General features: G+C 31.7%; 2 protein-coding genes across 3 annotated transcripts in view; one reads left to right on the forward strand and one right to left on the reverse strand.

The window, feature by feature from the left end:
• Positions 1-681: 681 nt before the first annotated feature.
• Positions 682-17050, forward strand: LOC111635440 (zinc finger CCHC domain-containing protein 10-like). 2 transcript variants are annotated; one of them, XM_023380398.1, is made up of 5 exons: positions 682-804; positions 5538-5699; positions 14241-14270; positions 14339-14560; positions 16912-17050. In XM_023380398.1, coding segments are annotated over exons 1-5 (453 nt in total). In that variant the 5' UTR covers positions 682-766; the 3' UTR covers positions 16913-17050. The 2 variants fall into 2 exon arrangements, with proteins under 2 accessions (XP_023236166.1, XP_023236165.1); XM_023380397.1 differs by lacking the exon at positions 16912-17050 and having other exon boundaries at positions 14339-14729.
• The window catches only part of LOC111635441 (exocyst complex component 1-like), a 41853-nt gene continuing 38490 nt past the window's right edge, over positions 16870-20232 (reverse strand). The window contains 5 exon segments of the mRNA XM_023380400.1: positions 16870-17079; positions 19080-19151; positions 19226-19348; positions 19428-19573; positions 19644-19929. Of these exon segments, the coding sequence (XP_023236168.1) occupies positions 16927-17079; positions 19080-19151; positions 19226-19348; positions 19428-19573; positions 19644-19929 (780 nt within the window). The 3' untranslated portion in view covers positions 16870-16926.

Raw genomic sequence — 20232 nt, forward strand, 5'->3', positions numbered from 1 at the left:
TGGCATTGGCACCGATACAAACACTGTATATAGGCCTAATGATAATTTTTGACAGCACTGTTAATTAATTAAAGCTTTTGATGCCGGAACGATTACTTGACGTCCCTAATATCATCACTCTCCATTATGACCATCACGCGCTCATCATTATGTACAGTCGACCCCCTATAACACTGTAGATAATTCCGTTTTATATGAATTCCATGTTGTACGAGTCACTTAGATTTTACAAATACGTGTACCGGGCTGTAAACGGCTCACGTATTTGTAAAATACAGTGTTATAGGGGGTCGACTGTATATCATTTTAATTTAAATTTTTTTTTGACAAAAATTTAAATTTTTAAACAACACGATATTGAACTTATTTAAATAGTATTTGATCTATATTAATATAACGTTTGAACTCTGGATTAGAGGTGGAAAAATCCAGTTCCGCTTCTGGGTCCGGAACCGATCCATATGCGAAACTATTCGGAGGGAACGGAAGACAGAATTAATCGCTCTGCTTAGCTTTACTTATGTAAACTTTCTTATAATTTTTTCTTACGTATTATGATTGTTTTTATGAATTAATATATATTTTAATTTAATTAAATTTTTAAAAATATTTTAATAGCGTACCATTCAGTATATTTCGTAAGAAATAAAATATAATTATTACGAAAATATATTCCATTAGAGGGCGCATTAGTTTTCTCGGACAAGAAGTGAGAAGAACGTCGCCAGACGAAGTCACAAAATAAATACAGAAGAAAAAGAGAAATATGGCAGGATTATTAAACATACCTATTAAAAGAAAAGTGTAAGTCAAACGTTCTGGTCACTCATTACAAGTTTAATAAAGAATAAATGGTTTATTATTTTATATTTCATCTTGCTCGATTTTTGACAGACGATCTCTTTCGAGTGGAAAATATACGGTAATAATTCATTTGTGAGAAATGTAATGGCATTTAAATTACGAAATAAATTCTTTATCTGCTTGTAGACACGAGTACAAATATATTGAGGAAATCAAATAGTAACTGTATATATGTTTAGTAGAAGTTGTGGTGGTTGGGACTTTCAGAGATGTAGGAGTAAAAACCTGTACCGTACTATATACTACATTGCTACTTCTCGAGAATGGTCACGTGTCCTCGGTTCCTTTGACTTTTTTACTCCTACGGGTGTGGTCTACGGCTCCCGACGGCTTCGGAGTCGCGTTTGCACCTGCATTTACTGTCGGTTTGGCCACAGAGTTATACTATTAAATTGTATTTAAGGATACTTATACTAAGTCGCCGAAGTATATACAGACCATTTTATTTATTAACATATTCCAATTTGGGATAAGTTAATAAATATAATCTTGCATGTTTGATAACCCAGTCAATTTAAATATAATTTAATACTATAATCGGACAAAAAGTGGTTTAACGATTGATGTAACGTGATCTGATCTTAAAGTCAAGATTTAATAGTGTGGGACAACTTGCTTTGAGATGTGAAAAAGAAAATTTCTTTGTTCTACGACAGTTAGATCTAAAAACAATTATAAGGAACTACGGCGGGTGATCGGTTAACGAATGTAATCCGTTCCGAGACCGTGTTTGCTATTCGAATTGTTCGTTAACCGATTATTGATTTACTATAGATTTTTGTGGGAATTTCATTAATTCGTTCTGACGATCCCAAAAATAAATAAATAAATTATATACTTTCTTATAGTGTTGCCACCTTTTCAAAATCGCTGACCCGGACGGCAAGTCGGCTTTGTTTGAACAGAAGTTCCTGACACGTACGCTATGTCATTTTACAATGCAAAGAATAACGTGCTAGCCCGTTCCAAATCAATTACAGTTAGGGACTGGGGACTTGCGTGGGAGTAACGTAAGTAACCTAAATTAAGAAACAACAGGTACATTGGATCACTGTACAATGTATGATTGTACACTGTACGATCATACATTGGAGACGTGTATGATTGTACAGTACATGCAAAAAAAAAAAAAAGTTGACAGGTTGCGCGCCACACATTGGCATAAACAGACTAACATGGCAGAATTGCAGATGAGTTTCAGTGAGTGTGAGTTCTTTCACTGTTAAAATAGTGTAAATTTGTAAAAATATTTGCAAGAACTTTGTTTTATTGTAATTTCACAATTTCTATGAAATTATCAGACAAAATTAACAGTTCACCCGGACAGTGAGTCAATTCCCAGACTGTCTGGATGAAAACTGGACGGGTGGTAACACTACTTTTTTACTATATTTACATGTAATAACAAACTATAAGCAATCTCTCCATTTTTTTATGGGTGGTACATCTTTGTTTCTCAAATGTGATTTTCGTTACTTCTTTATCTGCTTGAGTCTTTTTGATTATATCTTTCTTAGCTAAGATTGTATCTACCATAGACCTGTTGAAGTCATCTGCCTACAGTATCAGACATCTTCTGCCCACTCTCTACCTTGGCTTTTTTTTTTTTTTTCCTGTGGGCATTAAGAGGGCCTCTTTTAACAAGCCTGTTATGGGTTCAGCCAGGCCCACAATGGTGTGGCCGGGTGGTGAGCGACGGGACCTGACAAATCCGGATGGACCAACCCCGAAAAATTCCTGAGGATTTTTCGACTTGTCCAGATTCGATCCCGCGTCCACCAAATCGGTTCTCTACTTTGGCTATTATCTCTTGCTTACTTTCTATAGTGAACACAGTTCTTGGCACTCCAATCTTTTTAGGCCCATCATAATATGAGTTTTTCAAATAAAAAGTATAGAAAAGCACTTAACAAAAGTTCAGAGAACAGAAATTAACTAGTGCAAAAAAAAGGTTATGTATATAACTGTGAAAATCTCGTTCCATAAACCATGTATAGATGCCATTAAAATATAGTTTTACAAATCACAAATGCAGCATTGCTTCTTTTTGTGATTGTTCTGTCAGGTGTTCTTTATCCGAACATGTGTTTGTTGTCCGAACATAAAAATCTTTCATGAAAGTGTTCATTGTCCGATTTGTTTGCAGTCCAAACTGTTCGTTAACTGATCACCTACTGTAATTTAATGATTTCTAATTGTCAGTATGAAAGAAGTTAAGAAGAATACTGAGATATGACAAATTAAATAGGAACTCTAGACATTCTAAATTAAGGATATTAAAGAAGAAATTATAATTCTGTGAAGTTGCTATGGCAAGTTTGTAGACGTTAATCTATTAACTCTAGTGATTTTATAACTGGAAATGGCTTGTTCTTTTGTAAAATAATTTTTTTTAAATTAGATTTATTGAGTCATTGAGAATTCTATGATTCATTACATTCGATGAAAATAAAAAGTATTTTAAATATCTAGTTTTTACTATGAAAACATTTAAGAACTATTTATTTATTATATGAATAAATTGTTGCCAATGTTTTTACTTAAAGATAGAAAATTGCAGTTAACTCATTCTTAAGATTATGACAGAAAAAATTTAATCACTGATAAACAGTTAAACGTTGTGGAAAAAACATCTGAGATATAGGAAAGAGAAACTAATAATAAGGTCAAGATTTAATGAAAATAAACATAATATTAATTGATATATTTTGGTAATCATTTTATTTATTACCTCCTAATATTACCAGTTTATTATTATTCTGTTTTAATTTTTGTCTGTAGCACTTAATCATCTATAATTACTGATTTAAGTAATGAATTAAATGTTACAAAACATCCTGTGCAAGAACAAATTTTCTGAATCAGTTTCATTTATAAAATTTTATTAAAAAATTAGTTTATTTTTTCATTCTAAAAATTTACTTTCAAAAATAGTTTTTATTATAAGTTGATTGATATACAATGTTTTTAGCTTTTGGATAAGGAAATTCAATTGCATCAAACAATACTCATCATTCTAATAGGTATCATGGCTGAAGAACTTAGTCTGAAAACCAGCATGTGAATTTGTTTACAGAATGATTTGTGTGCTGGTTGTTTCTCTCAACAACTACTCAACTCTTTATAATGAATATTGATCCAAAAAGCTGATTCCTCCTGTGGTATTTCAAAAGTATTTGTAGAAAATTATGTAAAAATTACAATTAAAAATGTCATAACAATGTCAAATAATTATCAAAAACCTCTAGGTACAAGTAGTGATACTTTTAAACAAAAAGTCATCAACAACTTTCTTGATGAGAGGACAATTTTGTTTATTTATACAATTTAGTTGCATTTGCTCTGTTTTTAAAAACATAAAGGATAGACAGAATTTTTTTTTATATATGTATAGATTATGTTATTATTCAAACATCTTTTATTTTTAAATATTTGTATGATTTAAAATTTTAAATATACTTGAAAACTGTTCTGTATTAAAGTTATATTAAATCATGTTTTTTTCTATCATTTGAGAAAAGGCAAAGCTACTCTTGTTTTATTTAATTTTATATATTTATACATATATACAAAATAAAAATAATTTTTAGATATATGCATTTTATGTTTAAGTTCATATATGCAATTTAAAACATAAACTCAACAAGCTTATTTAATAAATTTGAAATACCTATAAAACTTCAAAAATATTTTGTCATACTGATATGATGTCAAATTCAATATTGCTCATGCTAACTTATTTAGCAAAAGCCTATCTATGCTTATACAGAGTTTTTCTTATATTAAATACTAGCAGATAAGTGCGGCGTTGCTTGGGCAAAAAGTAACACTAGCGAAGATTAAGATTATTACGTTATAGCCAATCTTACCCGTTTTCACAGAATGCTAGAATTAGGTTCCCCTGTTTCCAGACTAATTAGAAAATTTTTAGATGGGTCTAAAATTATGTTCGATTTAACGCAAAAAACCACATCTATGCCTGTAAATCTTGCACGTTGCTTTCTCATAACACTTCCATTGTTGAAGCCTTAATCCTGTTCCTTTCCCCGCGGGGGGATTTCAAAAAATCACTTGTTAGTGTGCATTCTTGTGATGTACCCTAACTGTGTACCAAATTTCAAGTTTCAACTCCTAACCATGCTGAAATGCTCATGATGAAATGCTCGTATACATGCGTGCCATCTATCGTAGGATAAATGTACTGTGCCAGAAACCTTCGTGGGAGTATATTAAACAACTTCCCAAAGTTTCATGACAATCGGATAAATATGTAGTAATGCATGAAGGACACACAGACAGACATACATTCGTTTTTATATATATAGATAACTAATTTTTCCTTTATTGTAGTGCAGTCAGTCTGCATGCAACTCTCTCTGATGTGCATTCATATCATATTAATGATTATTAAAAGAACTTTTATATAATGGATTTTACTAAATTTTATTTTGTCATTTTAGCAATATTTTTATGACTTATTTGTTAGTCTTATTATTATGTTGTTCTAATTTTTCTGTGTTTATATTTCAGAGATTGTATTATATAAATTTTTTACATTCCTAAGAAAATTTTTAATATTGTAAGAAATACAAGAAAATTATATTTTTTGTTAAATATAATGTGAAATTTTAATTTTGAATATAATAATGAATGAGTATATTTTATTTTTACAGTACTTCAAATCTTTCAAACGTTCAATGCCAAAAATGTTTAGAAAAAGGTCATTGGACCTACGAATGCACGGGCAAAAGGAAATACTTACATAGGCCTTCTCGAACCACCATCTTAAAAAAGAAACAAAAACTTGAAGAGGGGAAGAAACAGTACATGACTCAGTAAGTGTAATAATTATCATCTAAGGATTTTTTAATAAATATAGTTTGTGTTACAAATGTAAATTCTTCCAACATACTTTGATGATGATAAAAACAGATATAATTAACATTAACAAGAAAATGGTTAATATTTTCAGTTGAATTTTGATATCAAATTCTTTAAATAGTTATTTGAATTTGAAATGAGTAATAATTAAAGGAAATTAAAAATAATTTGTTAAAATTTCAGCATTAGTCAATCTTTTTTAGTTTTTGGTTTCTGGAGTGATGTCACCAGTAATTCCTTATTTGGCTGCTTAAAAATAGTAATAGAAAATACCTAATTTCTCTTATCACTTTGAGCAAAAGAACTGATAGAAACTGATGTTACAAAATTTTCAGCTATGTTCCAAAACATAATAAGTTCTAAATGTAGGCATTACATTCTGATATTAGCAGAAGTTATTTTTAGGAAATTGTGATTCTTTTGTCAGTATTGTTTTAGATAATCTGAAACCGTGTTGTGACTCTTCTTTGATTCTAAAACACTATGTAGTGTAATAAATTCAAACTAGTGTTGCAACAAATAGTATATTCAGCCTGAAGCAGCTTATTGGCACAAAATTTGCAGTTGTCAATGCCAAATAATTGTTGTCATAGACTTCGGAAAGCTAAATGCTTGTAATGAAAATCATTTAGCGTGCACGGGAAAGCCTGGGGCCGTTCGGGCTACCAAGCTGTCTCAAATCTGTGAAATCATAACTGTGACATATACTGACATCCTATCTGTCTCTTTTCTCCATTATTACCAGGCTATGAGTCGTGTAATTGTAAAATGGGAAAACTACAACGGAAAAGTGACGAATCGAAAGTATTGTGAGAGTGTATTATGATGTATTCATAGGCATACGTAGACTAGAGCAATAGAGGAAAGAGAAAGGGAAGAGCAAAGACGAGTGCTTAAAAAGAAGGATAGGCAGGGTCAGACCCTCAGATGTGTGTGACGATTCTTGAACGAATAGGTGTGTACGTGTGTTGATCTTTGTAATTATAAATTGTGAATATATGTGACTAATATTATTATTTTTTTTATTTTGTGCTTGTTATAAGTTATAAATAAATATAAACAAACAACACTAACCCGATACTCACTTCACTTCAACCAACTAAAATTTATATCAAAAAATACGTACAGTTCGTAAAACGTTAAAAAATATACAAGTGGTAAAGATATTTTAGAACATACCTCAGGATTATTTATAAACTGGGTATCATGGACGAATACATGTTTATACAGCTTACACATTTATTGTGTACTAGCTTACCCATTGCGCATTGCTGCGATCTCAGAAGAAACAAAATTTAAGCAAACTCGTTATGATAAAATTAAATTTACATTTTATCATTTTTATTGAAACTTATTATTATTCATTTTCATCGAGAAAACATTTCAAAGTGTCGTTTCAATTCTATTTATTTATTGGAGTGCTTGTGGATACACGATATTTTTTGTTTTTTCGTCTGGTGCATACACGAATAAATCAGAAGGTTTTCCAATGCATGAGCTGGCCACATACAGTTGTACATGTGAGAAGCACGGATTCTTTAAATTTAGCCCACATCAAAGATTGTCAGAAGTGCGATATTCCCCATTTTTACTTATATTTTTTAATCCTTTATAATTTTGATTATTTAATTGCTCCTTCCTCTCTTCCTTGGCATGTTGTGAAATTTCTGATAGTTGGATAATAAACCATTTTATTGTAATTTGTCTTTTTAAATTATTTTGAGTTGATATTAAAATTTGGAAAAGGGGGATCCCTAGATTGGTAAAATAGGCGAATTTCCTCCTACAACTTCAGTTGTTGTTCAGGATACAGTTAAGGTTTTAACAAAGTTCGAGCGAATACATAATTAGCAAAAAAAGTTGAAATAAAGTGATTAAACAAAAATTATTACAAATATCATAAATAACAAATGCATATATAGAGATATTTTTTGGAGGGGGAAAATGGTCTTCACAATTTGAAATCGATCGAACACACAGTAAAATGCTTGTATACATGTGTGCCATCTATCATAGGATAAATGTACTATGCCAGAAACCTTTGCGGGAGTATATTAAACAACTTCCCAATGTTTCATGGCAATTGGGTAAACGGTGTGGTAATGCATGAAGGACACACAGACAGACATACATTCATTTTTATATATATAGATCTTCATTGTTTCCTTTTTGGGTTACAAAATTAAAAGATGGATGTACCGTCAGTAAAAGATTTTTTGCTTACGTCTGTATTCATTCATGGTTAAGATGCAATATGATATTAAGTTTCAAATCAAATTTTGTTTTTTACTGTTATATAAAAAAATTCATATTTACTAAATAAAACACAAATAGATATATCCTCGTTAGCTTTACTTTATACCAGTGGTTCTTAACCTTTTTATACTTGAAGCCCACCAAATATTTCATAATTTTTTTGTGACCCCCATTTTTTTAATAATAATTTATATTTGTTAAATTATACATAATAAATTGATTTTTTATATAGTAAATGTAAAACGTAAGGTAACTATTATTTCATTATCTATTTAAATAACATTCAAACTTCACAATTCAACATAAAAAGTCATTAATTTTTAACAAAAAATAAAATTAGAAACATTTAAAAATTCATAGAAAAAACAAAAAATATTTGAAAATAATTTAATGAGATTTCTACTGATGAATATCCTCAACTAATTTGTTAATTCTTGGTTCAATTGTTTGTAATGCTATGCAGGCATCTAATTGCAATTGATTGCATATTTTTGTTTTTATATCCACCATTAGTTGAGAACCCTTTTTCACACAAATATGCATAAATTTTGCATAATTTGGTGGCCCCCGGAACTTCTTATGGACCTCCAGGGATCCACGGCCCCCCTGTTAAGAAACATTGCTTTATACTGTCATCTGTCACTTTTACTACACAGTTCCATACTAATAGCATATTTTTACATCATAAAGAGGGTAGTTCATGATTGATTATAAAAATTTATTAAAAAAATTATAAAATTACATAGTGTTTAAGAATCAAAGTATTGTTTTAATTTGTCTTTTTTGAAACTTACTAAATGATTTTCATAAAAGGTTATTTTTATGAATTGATTTCTGGTTATTGTTATATTAAAGTCTGTTTTGGTACCATATAGAATTTACACAGTTTTATATTTTTTATGAAAAAAAAACCTTTAAACATCATCACTTTAATTCAAATTTATACATTTAAAAATGTCTGTAGTGTTACATTAAAATTGGAAATTATATATATCAGACAAAACAATAAAGGTAATGATAATTTTATGAACACTTTTGATACATTACACCTAATATATGTAGTTTATTATTTTAATGATAGACAGTATTGTCATTCAAAGAAACATTGTAATATTTTTATATAGGTATAATACATATATTGTAAGTTATAGGGGCAAATCCAGGGAGGTGCTTATAGTGCTGCAGCACACCTTGATACCAAAACAGTCAGTTTTGTTACTTTAAAGTAAAATTAGATATAATAATGCATATTGCATGACTTTGATTAGGTAACTAAAGTAATTATAAGTTAAATGAGTAACATCATCTGAGTAACAATAGAAGGCATGAGCCTTGGTGTTGCCGAATCTGCCTTATTTACAAACTGATAGTTATTTTTGTAAATTATTAATTACAGAAAATGAGAACAGTTATTTTATCAAATGTATTGAAATTTACAGATATGTTTAAATGTTCAATGTCATTGAAGTAGAAATAAAAGTAAACTCAAACAGCTTATTAATTAAGGAAGCCAAAAGTAAGAATTTATTTGGAATGTTTTCAGACTACTATTTGGCCAGCTTGAGCTAACTATACCTAAATACAGAGTTGGATGTAATTGCCTGAAGCTGACCAAAGAGTACACTTAAAAGAAGCATGTAAATAATTTTTAGTAAGCAGAATTGTTTTGGTAATGCAAACAATAAATGATAATATATATAAATTATACAATAAATTATATCACATATAATATACAATAGTATATTATATGTGGTATAATTTTGTTATTAATTTAAAAAATTATCAAATTATGTTAAAAATTCTCATAAAGAATTATATTTAACAATATAAAAATTTGGAAAGTAGATTTTAAAAATTAGTTTATCTTATAATTTCATTAATTTTGTACATAATTCTTTTGTTGATAATGGTAAATTTTAAGATAAATTGTAATTTATCTTAAAATTTGTTTATTTTATACTTTACAATTTTTAAACTTTTAAGTAACATGACTTGATATTTTGATTCTATTCACTATATCCTGTTATTTTCTCAAATAACTATAACTACTGTTAATTAAATGTTAAGAAATTTAAATACAAATCAAAAACATTTAATCTAATATAAACAAAATTAAAAAAAAGAAAATTTTAAAATATTAATAAGCAAATTATGTTAAATTTAATGTATTTTCTATAAATTTTTAAAAAGAAAATATTAATGTATATGACAAATTTTAAAATTAAAATCTGCTTAAACAAAGCAAGTATAAAAGTATTTTCATTTATTGTCTAAAGTAAAGATGATAGAATCAAAATATCATTTTATTCTGATCTATTGATCTGATGTTAATTTCATGAATCTAAATTCAGTTTAACTTAATTCAAACTATTAACTTTTTATTTAACATTGAAGTGTTTGATGTTTAGTCAGATATATCTTAATTTAGATGATGTAACATTTTATTAACCATGCATTTGATAACTTTATAATTATAAAATTATAAAGTTTAAATTAAAGTAAATTATAAAACTTCCTAAATTATACATACAATAAATTTTGATTCTAGTAACACTATTTTTACACTGCAGAGTTGATACATAATTACTGAAAAATGTGACACAAACTGTTTTTTGCATGTAGATACTTTTTAAAAATCAAATATATTGATGACTTTATTAATAATAAATCATGTATGCTTCATTAATTAATTTGAAATTTTGTTCTAGGCAAGAAAACATGATTATTTGAGTTTGCATTAACATCCTTAAGTACTAAAAACTAATTATCCATGAAAAATTTTGCTTACTTTTTAAATGTATGTCCTTGGATTAAAAATGTAATGCAGTTTACATGTTTATTGTTTAAAATAAATCAGAATAAAAATTGTACTAATAAAACTATATTTAAATAATATAATACTCATTATTAACTATTAAGTAAATTTTAAAAATAAGATAATTTATATTGCTCTCTTAATATCAACATGACAGAAAATTAAAAAAAGATTTTAATTGTACAGTACATAAACTATTCTTTCATTTAAGAAATATTTTTAATATAAACTATAATTATACAAACTTTTTTTTAATAATTATGAACTGTAAATGTATGAAACCTTAAAAATTAGACCATAGTCTGTAAAATGTCTCAATTGTTTACATTACTTAAATATATAGACATCAGTTTGCTTATATATGGGCATACAATACCTGTATAAAGTTGATACAGTTAACAGCTAATTTTAGTTCTGTTTGCATCAGAATTTTCTTACTTTTTATATAAATTTTTGTATTTAAGCTGGTTATTATCTTTTATAAATTTATCAAATGATCAAAGTGTTTCATTGGAATTTATTAGTTGTTCAATATCTTTTTCTTATTTTATCAGATCTTTCTATAAAATAATGTTTGGGCTGCAATTTGAAAAAATTGGAGACCTATAAATTCCCAATGTCATGCAGCCATCTGTCTCTTTCCTTCCTTAATCTTGAGAACAAAGTTAGGTGAAATCTGAGATCAGATATGAAAACATTAGGGGCAGGGGGAAATTAACTACACACAAACTTCTGATGCAAACTGGAAGTCATGTTATTTCAATTCAAAACTTTCCCCTGAAAGCAGTTAATAGATGACCGGTGCCACTATATTGTTAAAGGAAAAGTATGATGTACAGGGGCAAACCACTACTAATTTGAGGTGGAGAGCATATATTTTAAATTAAATAAATTACAAATTTGATTAAAAATTGCATCCTTGCATTGTGACGACGTCACAATAAATAATTGCTTATTTTTACTCTGTTTTACTTTAGACATGAAAAAGATTGAAAAAAAAAAAAGCTAATTGCATATTTTCTAATATTAATTTTGTTCTTTTTTTGAGGTATATATTTTTTCACTATTCTAATAAAAGAAAAAAAAATGACATTACAACTAGGAATTTAATTTATGCAGTTTAAACAATTTCATTTTTTTATTTACATAAAAATGGATGAATTTAAATGAAAATTTGCAGTTTTCAATATACATGCATTCATTTTATAAGGTACGGTACATGTTCCTAGTATGGCCTACCTAAGCTTTGACATTTTTTTCTAAAAAACTGAACGTAAAAAATTCTATGCACCATTCATTAGGACAACTTAATTTGGTTGCCTTCTCTGGCGAGTCAATGTTACGCGAGGGGAGAAATTTCTTCCGAGAGGTCTTTTAAGGATAACTGGCTCCTATTTGGGCATTACAGACGCGGAGAAAACCCGGAAAACTCCACCCGGCCAGCCCATCCCAGCACACGCGAACCCACGACCGAACTCCCAGTGTTCAGGGACGGAACTGCTAGGTCACCAGTGGGTCAATCACTGCATTAGAATTATCCAAAAAAAAAAAAAATTTTTTTAAAGTGTACCATTAGGCCATATTTGGAATTCATTCATAAAAAAAAAAAATTTTTTTAAAGTGTACCATTAGGCCATATTTGGAATTCATTCATTTTACAGCCTACATACAAATGATTGTAATTAACACAAATTATGATTAAAATAAACATTTATTTCTTGAGAATCAAAAATGAAACAGTGACCATATCTGAAATAAATTAAACTCTCACTTATAAACAATAAAATAAACAAGAACTAACTATGGTTAGAAAACAATAATAAAATAAAAAATTTAGTCTGTCTACTCCAATACTTTGTGATTTGTGCCTCCACTGTCTAAATTAAATTGATTGTGTTTTTATGCAATAAATAAATAACAATCTAATAAATGCTATTCCCAGTGTAGCCTGCTTAGGCCATAATAAGAAATCTTAATTAATTTTATTTCATTAAAAATTTCACAATAATAAAATGTAAATTATAAAAAAAACAACTGTACTAACACGAACTACAATAGTTACTCTATTCATTCCACAGAAGATCAAACCATTAGCAGTTATAATTAACCAAGTTCGAACGGTTTACCTTACCGCTAGGCCATAATAGGGCCATATAGCCTGTTTATATAAAATTATTTTGAATTTGATCCTAAAGAAATTTTTAAATTTATTGGAATAACTTAGATAATTTAACGAAAAAACTATTCTAAAAGCTCATCGAATTTATAAATCGAAGGAAAAAAATCAAAATTCTAAACGATCTGTCGAGCATTGTTTAATTTAGGTACCAGACGTCGGCTTTAAAGGGGAGGGAATTACCAATAAAGCACCGCGTACAAAGTATAATTTACATTAGAACAACGTTAAAAAAAAATGATTTTTTAGCAATATTTCTGGCATTAAAATTAAATTCCTGTATTGCGAGAGAAAGGTAGAAGTGTTAGAAAAAATTGAATTCGTCCTAATCGATATTTAAATGAGTGCTGGAGTCGATCACCGCAATAAATACGACAAACAACTATCCACACGCAAACAGTCGTCTGACGAAAAGGGAGAAAAGTGGCGAATTCTTTTATGTAATCCGAATAAATATTGTCATCGACAGGACCGCGTAACACCAAAGCCAGCTTTACGTAACAACGACGACTTTCGATTGTAGAACGGTAAACTGTTCTGTAATCATTCGGGTCGGGTGACACAAAGTAGTGTTTCGACGGGTGAGACAAAATACAGGTATAAGGCAAATTTATGTCGTGTAAAGTATGAAAAAATATCTGTTCAGGAAAACAGATTCTTGAAAAAACTTTTAAAATTTAATACAATCACCTGCCATTATCGGTTATTTGCTACTCTACAAACGAAATGTTGGGCCCTTTCAAATTTATTTCTGCTATCTTTGAAAATAATGGTTTTCTAACAAGTTAAAACTATTTTACGTGTAAAATCTAACCGGCAAATTAATTTAAAACGTAAATTTATGGGTTAATTTTTATTCGTATCGAAGGTCTATCGAATTTAATCGATGTTAGATTGACTTTGACACTTGTATTTTATATTGTCATCCATTTTCTCGTCGTTTCTTTTACGAAGGGGGATAAACGTCTTTATTATATAATGGTTTAAAGGCAAATCGCACCCCCGAGTTATATCCAATCGGAGCTTATTTTCCCGTCCACTACCCGATATAAAGGATAGTCGCGGTGTAGTGTAACTCTAGTACATTATGGAAAGTGGTTCGTGCGCGTCGACCCCGCCTCCGCTCTGTCGTCCGAATTACGGGAGGAAGTCGAAGTGAGTCACGTGCTCTTTGTTCGTACCCCCGGACTCGGGGTAGAAACAATAGATATCGACGATATTTTTTACAGAATTTTTTTTTCGTTGCAGGCAAGCCGCCACCGACAAGAAATTAACCAGGTAAGTGACTCGACCCTTAAAATGACGTTACGGCGTTAAGTTTTACTCAAATCCGACCGTAAAATTAGATCGGACAAAGAAGACAGCACCTCTTCCGATAGCGACTCGAGCAGCGAATCTTCTTCCTTGACCTCGACCTCTTCGTCGTCGTCGTCGACGTCATCGAGTTCGTATTCTAGTAGCAGCAGTAACGATAGTTCCAGTAGCGAAGAATCTTCGGAGGAAAGCGCGTCTTCGGAATCGGAGAAAGAAGCGAAATCCAAGGAAAAACATCGCAAGAAAAAGCACTAGTAACGGTTCTTTGTGATATTTTCTCATTTTATACGCCACTCCGTGTAAATATGACGTTAAAGTTACGTTTGTTTTAAAAGAAACGAATACGCACTAACACCGTCGACCGACGTTTCCACCCGCGCCATGTATTTAATATAATTTTATTAAATACACAATTTTCGATAATCTTCTTCGCTAGGTAATTTGTAAATTTTGCGCCTCTCCTCTTAAAAGTTACATCCGAAGACACGCGAATCGGGCACCTTACGTCACAGATAGAATCATTCAAAAATCCCAAACGTTAAGTTTAATAAACTCTATGCGCCTCTCCTATTTTGAATCGATTCACCGTTCCGTCATTTGTATAGAGTACACGTCACGTTTTCGAGTTTGACGTTTCCGTCTAGACAACCGGGCACCCCTTTTTTTCTACTAACGAATTTTTCTTTTTCCTCCGACCAATATAAATGAAGATTTCCGTCCGTTTCGTTTAATTAAACGTACGCGATTGCGCCGATAGTAATACAGTCGACCCCCCTATAACACTGTTGATTTTTCCGTTTTATATGAATTCCATGTTATACGAGTCACTTAGATTTTACAAATACGTGAGTCGTTCACAGCCCGGCACAAATATTTGTAAAATCTAAGTGACTCCTACAAGACGGAATTCATATAAAATGGAAAAATCAACAGTGTTATAGGGGGTCGACTGTACGAAGTTCTAACTGCAAAATATGAATCGGGAGGGGGAATTCGTACATTAAGAAATTGAATCTGCAGCGCTGGAAAGTTACGTAACGCATCGATCGATTTCCAGTTGTAAGCCATTGGTCAAAAAGTTATTTATTTGATTTATCGGGAGTTATAACGTACGATACCATTTAACGCGGTAGTAAAGCAATTTAAATCTAAGTTAATTAACAGTTTAGAGGACCGATGACTAAATAGACACGAATACCGGCGTAGCTATTAACATTAACTCGACGGGGTAATAAAAATAAATCGATTAGAATATACAGAATTTTTAGTATGGTCGGTCACGCAATTTTTCTTAATGTCGTGTGTTACGTACTACCGCGCACAAAATCCAAAAATAGATGATGTTTTACTTCGGACGTCTTCGACGGCCAGGAGTAGACAGAGATTGCAAATTTTCATTTTAAAACACGAGATTTGCCTCTCTGTTTAGAGAGAGAAAGTAAACTCTAGTTGATTTCTATCGTGGTTTATTGTCGAAAGACTCGACGTACCACGCCTCGATACACGGTAGCACCTATCTAATACGCTTTTCTGGGGATGGCGAAAGTCGGCAACATCGAAAAGTATTTGTTTTTATAAATTAACGATTGCTTAGAGAAGTTTTCATATATATTTTTTTTAAATAGAGAGAAATCTTGTAATTAACTTCAGCCGTATACAAATTCCCCCTCCATATTGTCGACGGCAAAACTTCCAGATTCTGTTTGCTTGTTTAGGCTTAGATAACTGGGAGACTAAAATTTGTATTCTAATCTATTTTCATTTGGCTATCTCGCGGTTTAGAATTTTAAAATGTTTCGGCTAATATACGTGATATATTGTTGCCACGATATTGACCCGTCGTCGTATTCCTAGAAATAGCGAGTCATAGAAAAGGTGAGTATCCCTCGATATGTGGGCCTACATATATTTTAAAATATAGTACAATAGTACTAAGAGGTAATACGTGCGAAGTTAATATACAACCGAGACTTTGTGTGTAATCGCACAAAAACATTTTTCACGAAATTATTCTCTTCGTTAATAACTATCGACGGCCATTTTATTAATTAATGTCCGGTCCATGTACGAAATTCTTCGCAACAAAGCAGGGCGCTGGCGCATTGGAACACGTCCCCATTTTGTCCGGGATGCTCTTTTCTTAATCCCCAAGGGGCCCCAAATTACATTATCGACGAACCGCAGAAAATTAACGCCTATCCTAATGAACCGTATTTGTCCATTATCTCCCGTAACTATTTTCATGTAGTCGCTCGTTGACCCGAAAACCGCATTGTTTTCGGGACTAACGACGTTGGATCGGCTATTTTTACTTTTCGACTAACGTCCACCTCCGTAACGCGTACTCTCTCTCGAAATTACGCAACGCGTATCCCGGACCACCCCCCTCAATTGTACTAGAGAACACCGAAAGTTGTTTTGTTAATTACCGTTATAACGTCGTAGGGTCGCCGCCATTTTGAAAAATTGGCATTCCGTACGCCCGTAGTTAGTTACGACTTTGGCAAACGTATCGTAAATTACGTTACGCCGAGTTAAATGAGAAATCTACGGTAACGCCGAATAACTTTTTATACTTATTTTATGTAAGAAAATTTAATTACAGAGGAATGAGAATAACTTAATGAGAACGAGCGATGTCGGAGAAGAAATTCAAAATGTCCACGATGGAGAATTCTAGCGTTATCATGGAACCCGGATAACAGCGCTCGATCAGACTTTCGATGTACTTGTACTGACGAATGAACTCGTCCTGCATGGAATGCCACACCACCTGTCAAACACATTAACAGTTAATTATTAAAAAAAAACCTATCGTGAATTCCGGGAATAAGATAAAACGTAACGGGATGTCAATCCGTCAGACGACAGAGGAGGCCATTACTATTTGTTGTACCAGTAACTGCTCCATTTTTGTCCTGTAATTTTCAAACCTTTATGGTGAAAAACACTAATGTAGACCAAATTTTATGTACCAGACACGGATAACACCCCCTGAAGGCCGGGAGGACCTAAGTGGATAGTTTTCGATCGGGGTATCGAGCGGCGAGACGACGCTTCTTATGTATGTTACTAGAAATACGAAAAACGCGGTAACTGATAAAGTAGGGGTGCCGCGAGAAGAAAAATTAGCAGGTTGGGGGTGCCGTTATTAGAAAAACGGGCGCTTGAAACACTCGAGATTCCAACTTTTTCCGTATTTACGGAGGTTTGCTTACTTTTTTGAACGTAACAAGTAAAAAATATGGCCGCCATTATTAAATTGATTGCCATCGTTTCTAATCGATGATCGCAGTTACGTTCATTTAACAGACTATTCTATTTCGCCCGGAATAACTCCAGATTCGGCACTTAGCAGATCCTAGTTTTCCATTTACTGGAACTTTACGATTAGCTTTGCCCGAGGCCGTTTTTAAGAAGCAAAAACACAAGATGCAAACAAACATAAAAATTGTTGGTGTTTTTTGCAAAGACACTAATATTAAAGTTGTACGCGTTACGTTTATTCGATTTAAATGCGTTGGAAAGAATTCTAATATTTTCCCTGATTAAAAGTCTCACGCATCAAAATTGCCCGAGTTTGCATACGTGCAACACGACTAATATTGCGTGAACTTTCTATCGAGGTGTATTTTAGAAAAATCAATTAAAATACAAATCTAAAATCTCGGGACTATCATTAAGTTATTTTTCTTAAATAATTCATTTTTTGAGGAAAAAAATTGCTATTCCAGACTAAGAGCGTGGATCTGCTCGATTTTCATAAACGGATAGGCCAGACTCCGTCGCGCGAGTCTTCGTTGTGAACCCGGCCAAACTCTTTGTAGGCTAGCAAAAGATTCGTAAATCTGCCAACGCGTATAATTTGAGCGCCATAGAAAATCCCCTGGGGAGAGAGGACTTTCTATGGCGCTCAAATTATATGCGAGAATCGGCCCGTTTAGGTGATAATGACGCGAAGAAAACCCGGCCAACGCACGACCCGTGTTAAGTGGTTTTATCCACTCGGAACCCATCCGAAACGGATTGCCCGGATTCGATCTCGAATCCCACGAAATGGTGGACGAAGCCTCGACCACTTCGGCCATTCGCCGTCCCTCGTTGCGTATTACAAACAATCTGACAATTTCATTGAATTGTATCGATACAATGTAATTTTTAATTAATATAAAATAAACTAATCGCACTCAATATTTCGTCTTGCAAATGAAAAAAAACCAGCAACGAGTTGTTCGACTTTCTCGGCGATAATTGGTGGCGCCATCTATTATATTTTACTTCAAAATTTTTAACTATTACAAAACGGCAAAAAGCTTAATTTTGAATGTAGGGATGAGTTTCATAAAAATTATAAATGCTAATAAGGAGTAAAGCCGTCATTAAGTCAGACCCTACTGGAGATACAAACGACAGGCATTAACTTCCTTAACCATCAATCCCCTAATAAACCTCCCTGCAAAATTTCAGAAACTTTTGACAAAAAGCACAGGAGTTATTTCATACAGGGTGAACAAAATCATGCCCCAACACACACATCCATACATACAGAAAAAAAATTTTTTTTTTCTGTATGTATGGATGTGTGTTTAAATAATTTCTGGACGTTTCAAGCTGTTCTAAGTCCAAAAATATAAAAATCTCGGGGGGTCATTTTTCGACCGATGGTCGTACTTTCCCTATGCTATATATGTAACAGTAACAAACAAAGAAGTAAAATTACCTTACGAAACGGTATTTTTAAATAATTAATTTCGAGAAAAAGAATATAATTACTTGAAGCAGATTTTCTTCTTCGCAAAGATGTTTTTCCACTTTTCTATATAAATTCTCCAAACCTTTCTTAACCTAATCGAATACAGATTCAAATTTAGAAAACAATTTATAGATGTATAATTTATAAAAATTAACCCAAAAAATACTTCTTTTCCGGGATATTCCTTGATGACTTTTCTCAATTCCTGCTTACTAAATGCTAATTGATATCCCACTTCCTCTTCTTTGACGCCTTGTGCCACCTTTGACTGAACACCTTCGAAGAATAACTGTTGCCCGTGGCAAGAAAATTATTCGGCCGAAAAATTAAACCAAAAAAGATCACCGTAACTCGAATAAGCCTCTTACGTTTAATTTTTCCAAAGGTCGTCCAAAATAATGCGTGACGTAGGCCTGTAGGGCCTCGTTGTATTTCTGTTTGGCTTCCTTCCTTTCGCTTTCCAAGCAACCGATTTTCAATTGGTATAACAAAGTATATAAATGATGAAAATTCTCTAAAAAAACAAATAATTGAGAATTTAATATTCGTAAGTGTCTTTTTATTGGCGGCACTGGTAAATTTACCCATTAGCACGACTTCCTGCGGCGTTTTTTGGTGTTCTATGGCCACCCTGGCTATCTCGTCGAACATGGCGTGGATTAACTTGGTGTACCAACGATCCAGGTCCGTACGACGTTCCGATTCTTTAAATATGGTCTCGGCTTGGAGGGCAAAATCCTTTCAAAGAAAACAGAAAATTCTTAATCTTTAAAAAAAAAATGAAAAAATAAAATTTTGTGCAAGAATAAATTATTTTACAATCATAAGGCTTGGTAGAGGTAAGCTGTCAAGTAAGCGAACCTTACTACACTGGAATTAGAACACTTTGTCCATCTGAATTCATATTTAAACATTTAATATATTTAGATAGAATATGGAACTATGTTAGTAATTGTCAAGTGAAAATCTGATTATAATCCAGACGTTTGGTTCTTTCCACTGATTCTTCATTTATTCAATAATGCAACTATTGTGTTTCAAATACTTGTGTGAGATCCGACCTTAGAATAAGCCCAGAATTGTTCATTTTCTCCCTAAATTTTCAACGTATTTAAAATAAATTTGTCGCCTCCACGTTAAAATAACATTGTCAGAAAAAAGAATCAAATATCG

Source organism: Centruroides sculpturatus, unplaced genomic scaffold, assembly GCF_000671375.1.
Source record: "Centruroides sculpturatus isolate CEXI.00-Female unplaced genomic scaffold, Cexi_2.0 scaffold904, whole genome shotgun sequence".
NCBI lineage: Eukaryota > Metazoa > Arthropoda > Arachnida > Scorpiones > Buthidae > Centruroides > Centruroides sculpturatus.